The sequence below is a fragment of the Myotis yumanensis genome, unplaced genomic scaffold (assembly GCF_028538775.1).
Source record: "Myotis yumanensis isolate MYYU_CA2020_CCGP unplaced genomic scaffold, mMyoYum1.0.hap1 SCAF_19, whole genome shotgun sequence".
Lineage (NCBI taxonomy): Eukaryota > Metazoa > Chordata > Mammalia > Chiroptera > Vespertilionidae > Myotis > Myotis yumanensis.
The window spans coordinates 3,723,211-3,732,142 of NW_027223770.1; the positions used below are offsets into that span (position 1 = coordinate 3,723,211).

The following is an 8,932-nucleotide window of genomic DNA, read 5'->3' on the forward strand; positions in this document are numbered from 1 at the left end:
GATGCCAGTCTCAGCATCCCACCCACACCTCCTTCCAGCCAGTAACACAGATTTCTATGGGACAGGCTAACTAGTAATCCCACCTTCATTTGAGTTAGTTTTCAAATCATTTAATCTTCACAATATTTAAGAAAAAGTGTGTATGTCACCATTTCAAAGATGAGAAACGGAGGCTCTGAGGAAGTTAAGGCAGTTTGTGACTGGAGCTAGGACAAGAATCCAGGTCTCCAGACCCTGGCCAGCCTGAGAGATTAATCCCGGCTCAGTTTTCAGAAATAATGCCTTACACTGAGGAAATAGTATTATTTCACATGTGAATTTAAAATTCCACTTCACAGTGCTTCCTTAAGAGATCTGAGTCAAACACGCACCTGCATTTTAAAGGCTTGGAACATAATTAGGAGTAAAACAGGATGTAAGATTTAACTTTAATTTTAGTTGACATTTGCTGAAAAGCACAGAACAGTTAACATTTGAATGCCTCAATGTTAAGGTTACAAACAAAATCCTTAAGTCAAAGAGTTACAGGATCCCACGTCAGTTATTTCACATTAAGTGCAGGTTTAAAAAAAAAATTCGTGCTGTGTTTGGAGCACAAGATAGGCATTTCAATTTAACAACACAATTAAACTTAGCACCTTTAAAATAAAATAAATACTGATGACCACATTGTAAGTACAAAAGTATCATTTCAATAGGGGGAAGATCCAGTTCACCAACAGTGCAAACAAACAGCAGCGTTTCCAAAGCTGAAATTAAGTTTGTGTAAACACATACCACTCGCCACTCTGCCTAGTACAGCGAGTCATTCCCACCCAGGGCCGAGAGAAAGAGTTCCTGCTAAGTCTCTTAGATTCCAAATCTGAAAAGCTGCCGCAAGTTTCAGGCCAAGGGCTGGAGATTTCAGTGCAGTACCAGGGAGATCCGCGTGTTTGAGCAGCAAGTAGTTCTTTTTCAGATGGGTCAACTAGAAACATTTTCAGTCCAACCCCAGAGCCTTCCAGGCCAAGCATACACATGACCATTGGCCTACCTGCTGTGACCCTGACTTCAGTGGGGGCACCTGAGTGCAGAGTCGATGCTGGATGAGGGATGACGGCCCAAGCTCCCCACAGCGGACACTGCTTTGCAACCAGAGTACTCTAGGCCAATTCAGTGCAATTACAAACGTTGTGATTCTTAACCTATTGTCACCAGTGCTGCTTAAGTACTGAATGTCTGTCTACATGTTAAGTCTTCTTCATCTTTTCACACATTAATGACTAGTCCTTCCCAATGTGGTTTTATATCACTCACAAGGTTACTGTGTTTCCTTTCTCATGAGCACTCCATTTTTACACAGAACTTTACACTGAGCTTTAGGTCTTACTAACAAATAAGCCACATACAAAAAAAAAATACTAGAAGCAGACTCAGTGGCCAATTATTTGCATTACAGTGTTACAAAAAAACTGCTAGATGTTTTTTCTAAATCAGCATTTACCAATTGTCCAGACCAAACGTCATTTCCAAGCATGAAAGTTCGGATTCCAACGTCTCCACTGACCCATGTGCAACACAACTTATTCTGTTCCCAAATACTCCTGGGAGCACTTGCTTGCTCGGCTGTCATCGACGCCGAATGGGTTTGTAGACACAAAATGCCATAAGGATCATGGTCACCAGCAGGATGCTGAAAATGGTTCCCATCAACACTGCAAAAGGAATACAGGTTACCTCCTAATGGCGGCTCCAGGTTCTGTAAGTCGTCATTCGTTGGCGATGATGGACCCAATGCCACTCAGGACCAGGCACGGTGCCAGGTGTGGGGGAAACAGCCTTGAACTGCCCTCTCTCTGGGAGTCTCCATGTATTGAGGGGAGAGAATGTACACAAATAAGAGCATTTCACAGAGCCTGACGAGCTGCAGTGAAGGAAACTAATGTGACGTGGGGGAGGAAGCATCTGAGGGGGACACATGAGCTGAGACTTTATGGAATCAAGGTGCTGGCCGTATGATTTGCAGGGAGAGCACTGCAGGCCCCAAGATCAGCAAATGAGGGCCACTGAGGCCAGAGCAAGCCAAAGAGCAAATGAATGAATAGGAGGCAAGCATGATAGGGGTGGGAGCAGTGAAGAGAGAAAGGCAGGAAATGAAGCTAGAGAGGAAGATTGCAGCCAGTCCACATAGAAGGAAACATGGATTTTATTCTCAGTTTAAAGAAAGGGTTGCAGGCAAAGAATAACGAACTGAATAAAAGCAGGGAGCCCAACTATGGTTTTAAAGCCATTTATAAAAACTAGAAATTCAATAAAGAATAAAGTATTTCAGTCTCTATGTGAGTTTTGAGAAGGGCCTTCTGATCAAAGAAGCAATTTACTAACTTCATAACCTACTGCACTTTTGAAAGTAAATTTCACAACTAAAACTTACAATGTGCTCAAGTGAGAAATGGGACCTGCAATTGGTAACTCAAGTTAATCTGTGGTCGAGGACTAGATACAAGGACCTGGCTTTAAATTAATGTAACCAGCAACCTGACAGAAGTCACATGCACCCCCGATTGTGTGACTCTCAGAATTGTGGGAGGCTTTCAAAATGATGTTACTTTTAACAAGCAAATGTACGTGTGTTGGTAAGTATGTCTGGAGATATTCTGATTGTCTGGACTGGGAGAGGGGTGTGCTACTGGCATCTAGTGGGTAAAGGCTGGGGTTGCTGCTAAACATCTCAGTGTGCAGGACAGCCTGTCTCACCTCCTCCCATCCTAACAATGAATGATCCAATCCAACATGTCAGTAGTACCCAGGTTGAGAAACCCTGTTCTAAAGGATAAAGCAGAATAATGTGTGGAAACCACTTAGCATAGTGCTAGCTAGCTAGGCAAACAGTAAGTGAGAAATACTTGACAATGAGCCCTAATGGTTTGGCTCAGTGGATAAAGCCTTGACCTGTGGACTAAACCTGGTCCCAGGTTCAATTCTGGTCAAGGGCACATGCCCGGGTTTCGGGCTTGATCCCCAGTAGGGGGAGTGCAGGAGGCAGCCGATCAATGGTTCTCTCTCATCATTGATGTTTCTAGATCCCTCTCCCATCCTCTCTGAAATCAATAAAAATATTAAAATCCTATATAATAAAAGCCTAATATGCTAAGCATCTGGTCGTCTGTTCAACCAATCAAAGCGTAATATGCTAATGATATGCTAAGGCCACTCAACTGCTTGCTATGACATGCACTGACCACCGGGGGCAGTCAACCGGTTGACCAGTTGCTATGATATGCACTGACCACCAGGGGGCAGACGCTCCAACCAGTAGGTTAGCTTGCTGCTGGGGTCTTGTCCATCTGGACTGAGCGAGATAGGTCCAACACACCCTGGAGCCCTCCCCCAGTCCCTCCCAGCCTGATTGTGCAACGGTGGGGTCCCTTGGCCCAGCCTGCACCCTCTCGAAAGTGGGGACCCCTCGGGGGATGTCAGAGAGCCCGTTGCAGCCGATCCCGCAGGCCAGGCCAAGGGACCACACTGTTGCATGATTTCGTGCACCGGGCCTCCAGTAAATAAGTCACATGACCTCAAGCTTTCAGATGCTGAGGATGGGTACAAAGAAGAGATGGGGACTGAGGCTTCCAAATCCTTCCCAGAGGTGGCCTCCCCTGGATGGAGGCTCAGGGCACTGGGCTGGAAACCAGAATTCGGGGGTGGGGGACACAACACCTTAATTCTAGTCTTGCCTGGCCACCAGCTTCCTGTGTGACCTTGAGACATCTCTCACCCTCTCTGTGCCTTGGTTTCCTTAATGTTTAAATAAGGGACTGACTGAGACTGTCGGGTTCTCCACGGCCTTTCTAGTTTTGACCCTCTTGAATTGTTAAAATATATATATTTTTAAAATGACAATGAGTTCATGTAAAGATAATCCATAAATGATACTATGTGGCAACTTTGTAGATATCCAGATGTACCAGTGAGCTGCTGTGGAAAAGAAGGACTGTGGCCAAACAAGAGGAAGTGAGTTTGAAGCTTGCCAGGCGTTAAGCTCCAGGGTCCCTTCCATAGCCGTGGCCCTTGCATGTATGTATTTGTGGAAGAGATGCTCTCACACAAAGCCGAGGTTCCAATCCTGGCCGTCACCACTTTCCAGCTGTGTAACCTTGGGCAAATATCTGGGTTTCATTTTTCTTATCTGTAAAATACGGCTGAACATCATCCCATCCCTTATTTACTGTGAGGCTGAAATGAAATCAAGTGTACAAAATGCTGAGCACAACACACGGCAAATGGGCAACAAATGTCAATCCCCGTTGTGACTGACCATAGGGGAGGGAGTGGGGTGAATACTATGACGCGCCTTGCTGCCTAGCCTGGGCCCACGGCCCGGAAGGAGGGGACGCAGATGGAGACCCAGGGCCCCGGACTCGCAGGCCTTTCGTGCAAGCAGCACATACAGGGAGCTGGTGTGTACCGGCCTGGCGCCGGGCTGTGACGCTCAGGCCCTCTTCCCAGGCCTTTGGCGAGGTCGCACCTGCAGCCCCAACCCTCACACATCCCCGCCGTCCGCCCCGCGCGGGCCAGGCTCCCGGCGCCCCAAGAGGCGGAAGCGCAGGCCCGATCCCGCCGCCTGTCCGCCCGCCGCCGCTCACCCAGGTTCTGCCCCCGCAGCACCGCGTACGGCCGGCTCTGCTCCAGCGGCTCCACCGGGCTCGGGGCCTTCACCCGCCCCACGAGGAGGCCACACAGGCCGAGGCACAGCCACCACCACACTGCGCGCAGCATCTTCCCGAGCTCGCAGCGGCAGAGCCCACTTCCGCCGGAAGCCCCGCCTCCGTCTCCACTCGCCCAGCCCCTACTGTCACTGCTTCCGCTGGTGCGGCGCGTCGTTGCCAGGGTAACTATAGTGCCGCCCCCCACCGGGAAGGGAACCGGCAGCCGAAGCCCAACCGACCGATCCACACGGGCCAGGGCTTTTTAAATTTTATTTTATTTTAATTTTCCGCAATAAAACAAATAATAATAAATAATCCTGCTTCTCCCTCCCTTCACAACTACCAGCTTGATCCAAGCTGCCACGTCTCTTGTCTGGATTGTTGCGGTAGCTCCTTTACTGAACTGCTTCCCTCCTGACCTGCACCCACACCCTCTGCTTTTGCTCTGCTCTTCCCGCAGAAGGCGGTGTCATCCTGTTAAAAGGAAAGTCAGACCATGTTCTGCCTCTTGGAAACTCCCCGGTGGCTCTCCATTTGGCTCAGAGTAAAAGTTAAAGTCTTGCCCTAATTGGTTTGGCTCAGTGGATAGAGAGTCCGTCTGCAGACTAACCCCCCCGCCCTCCCCCTCCTCCCCCCCCCCCCCCCCCTACACACACACCCCGGGTTGGATCCCAGTCAAGGGCACGTGCCCGGGTTGCAGGCTCGGTCCCCGTGCAGGAGGCAGCTGACTGGTGAATCAGTGCTGTGCTCTCTTCCTTAATGTTTCTCTCTCCCCCTTTCCCTCCGAAATACATTTTCTTTTAAAAGTCAAAGTCTTAGTGGTCTTCAAGGTCCTATACCCTGAGCATCCACACACAGACACACACCCTGTACTACTCAAACCTCATCCCCTCCCCCCTCCTCCCCTATCATGTCCCTCCCTTCACACCGATGTTCCTTAAACCCACCAGGCCCACCATCGCCATGGACCTCTGCATTTGCCGTTCCTTCTGCCATGAAGGATCCTCTTCCCTCTGACATACACATGGCTCACTCTTCACCTCATTCATGTCTGTGCAAATGTCAAATGTCTCCTTTTAGGGCCTCCCCTAACCACCTTAAGACTGAACAACCACACGCACACTCACACACACCCACACACTCACACACACACACTCACACACACACACACACACACTCACACACACACACTCACACACACACACACACTCACACACACACACACACACACTACCTCTTAACCTCTTTCTCTGCTTTATTTTTCTGCTTAGCACTTATCACCGTCTCATTTACTATAATTTTATTTATTATCTTGTTTTTGTCTGTCCAGGGAATTTTGCCTGTTCACTGCTTTATGCCCAACTCCTGACTGGCACATAGTAGATGCTCAAAAGAATGTTCGTTGAATGAATGCATGCATGAATGAGTGAATGGCACTCCAAGATTCAACTCCTGCCCGCCTGTCTAGGCACATCCTTTACGTCTCCCCCTCTTAACCCTCCATGCCAAGGCATATTTAACATCTGAGTCCTTGGCACACACCTGGATAGTTCACGCTTCTCTGTCTTCACCTGTGTTGTGCCCGCTTCCTCCTGGCCACATCCCCAGTCTTTTAAGACTCTTCTCAGTCAGGCGTTCACTGACCCCAGAGGTGACCCAGAAGACCCTCTTCTGCCAGCTTCCCGCCAGGTTTCCATGCCCTTTTCCTGCCGGCTCACGCCGCTCTCAGTCTCTAGTTTGGCCCCTCCACTGCCCCCGGTGCCTCTTGGGGCAGGAACCAGTCTCATTTTGTCTTCTTAGTGCAATGTCTGGCACCTAGAAGACACTCACTAGATAATTAGTAAATGAATAATACTTGCATTTAGTCAGTGCTTTCTCTGCTCAATATTCCCATGCTTAATTTGCATGACAACCTACGGGCACGGGGTCAAAACCGTTAAGAGTCTGTAAAGAGTTAACTGGAATTTAAAGTCTGTTCTGTCAGGCAGATGACATGAGACTGTATCTAAAGAACCCTAAAGATTCCACCAACGTCTATCTGGAAAATTGGACAGATAGATACGAACAGAAACTTGACCACCTTCTTACACCGTATACAAGAATACACTCAAAATGGATTGAAAACTAAATGTAAGACTTCAAACCATAAAACCCCTAAAGGAAAACATAGGCAGTAAACTCTCAGACATCTCTCTTAGTAATATTTTTTTCTGATACATCTCCTTGGGCAAAGGAAACCATCAACAAAATGAAAAGACAACCCACATAATAGGAGATATTCGCCAATGATACATCTGATAAGGGGTTACTATCCAAAATTATAAAGAACTCGTACATGCCCTAACGGGTTTGGCTCAGTGGATAGAGCGTCGGCCTATGGACTGAAGGGTCCCAGGTTCGATTCCGGTCAAGGGCATGTACCTTGGTTGCGGGCACATCCCCAGTAGGGGGTGTGCAGGAGGCAGTTGATCGATGTTTCTCTCATCGATGTTTCTAACCCACTCCCTCCTCTGTGTAAAAAATCAATAAAATATATAAAAAAAAATAAAATAAAATAAAGAACTCGTACAACTCGACACCAAAAACCCCCTAAAGTATCCAATTTAAAAATGGGCAAAGGTCTTGCCTCGGGAGCACATGCGTGCCTTTCTGTGCCCTTCCCTTCCCCCATCCCCTCCCCGCCCAGGCATGTCACCACGAGCTCCTTCACTCCCAAGCTCCAAGGGCCCTTCCTTTAGCTCTATAACGTGTTTCCTAAGCCCATTTCTTCTGGGAATTACTTTTTCTACCTCTATAATTTACCCAATAAATGTTCTCTTACATAAATAAATAATAAATAAATAATGGGCAAAGGACTTGAATAGACATTTTCCCAACGAGGACATACAGATGGACAATAGACTTATGAAAAGATGTTCAATGACACTAATTATCTGAGAAATGCAAATGAAAACCACAATGAGGTATCACCTCACACCTGTCAGAATGGCTACCATCAACAAATCAACAAACAAGTGCTGGCGAGGATGTGGAGAGGAGGGAGCCCTGGCGCACTGCTGGTGAGAACGCGGACTGGTGCAGCCACTGTGGAAAGCAGTATGGAGTTGCCTCAAAAAACTGAAATGGAACTGCTTTACGACCCGGGGATTTCACTTCTGGGAATATATCTGAAGAAACTCAAAACACGTATTTGAAAGAAAGTACGTGGACTCACGTTCATTGCAGTGTTGTTTCCAATAGCCAAGCTATGGGAGCAGCTCAGGCAGCATCAACAGACCAGTGGATTTTTTAAAGCGGTGGTGCACAGGTACAGTGGAATATTACTCAGCCACTTTATGTGACGGCTGGATGGCCCTAGAGGGCATTATGATAAGTGAACTAAGTCAGAGGACGACAAATACCATCTGATTTCTCTTCTATGTGGAATCCAAAGAACAATGTAAACGAACAAACAAAACAGAAAAAGACTCATAGATACAGAGAATAGACTGAGGGTTGCCAGAGGAGAGGGGGACTGGGTGGAAAAGGTGGGGTGATTGAGAAGTGCAGACTGGCAGTTGCAAAGCAGCCCCAGGGACGTGAAGTCCAGCACAGGGAATACAGTCCAGAGCGTTGTGATAACTGTCCCGTGCCAGGTGGGGACCGGAAACCCCAGGGACACTGTGTAAAGTATATGATTGTCTGACCACTATGCTGTACACCTGAAACTCATACAAAATAATATTCAACATCAACTGTCATTGAACAAATAAAAATATTCAAATTAAAAAATATAAATAAAGTCTGTTCTACCTGACTTGAGTCCCCACTGCTCATCCCCACCGTGAGCAAAGCCCTCCCCTGCCGAACCGCAGTCTGTGTGACAAGGTGGGACGGCCGGACTGATGGATCCCATCCAACTCTGACCTCTTGGGAGAGTGGCCTCTTCTAAGGACCAACTCAAGCCAATTTCGCTTTCCAAACGTCATTGAAAGGAAACTCAAAAAGTTGAGAATCGAAACCAATGGCAGAAAGTTGGGCCAGAAGCCAAGCCTGTTAAGGTGGCCTCATTCCTCCCAACCTCAGCTCAGTGTCCCTCCGTGCCTCTGCCACAGCCGGGGGTCCCCAAGAAGGGCGCCCCAGATCAGCCCCGTCGCTCCTGGCTTCCTCTCCGCGATGGTCTGTTATCCCAGCAGGGTGCTAGAGGGTAACTGGGGAGGCGCTCCCTTAAAAAAAGGGGAGGGGCGTGCATGCCTGGAGCTGGGTGT

General features: G+C 48.0%; 1 protein-coding gene across 2 annotated transcripts; it reads right to left on the reverse strand.

Annotated features, from left to right (window-relative positions):
* Nucleotides 1-414: 414 nt before the first annotated feature.
* Nucleotides 415-4,779, reverse strand: CUNH12orf76 (chromosome unknown C12orf76 homolog). Of its 2 annotated transcripts, none has more exons than XM_070399581.1 (2): nucleotides 4,623-4,779; nucleotides 415-1,694 (listed from the first exon to the last, which is right to left on the reverse strand). In XM_070399581.1, exons 1-2 carry the CDS (start codon nucleotides 4,753-4,755, stop codon nucleotides 1,609-1,611), a joined length of 219 nt encoding a protein of 72 aa, XP_070255682.1. In that variant the 5' UTR covers nucleotides 4,756-4,779; the 3' UTR covers nucleotides 415-1,608. The 2 variants fall into 2 exon arrangements, 1 of the variants encoding a protein (XP_070255682.1); XR_011469013.1 differs by having other exon boundaries at nucleotides 1,609-4,212; nucleotides 4,623-4,710.
* Between the last annotated feature and the right edge of the window lie 4,153 nt (nucleotides 4,780-8,932).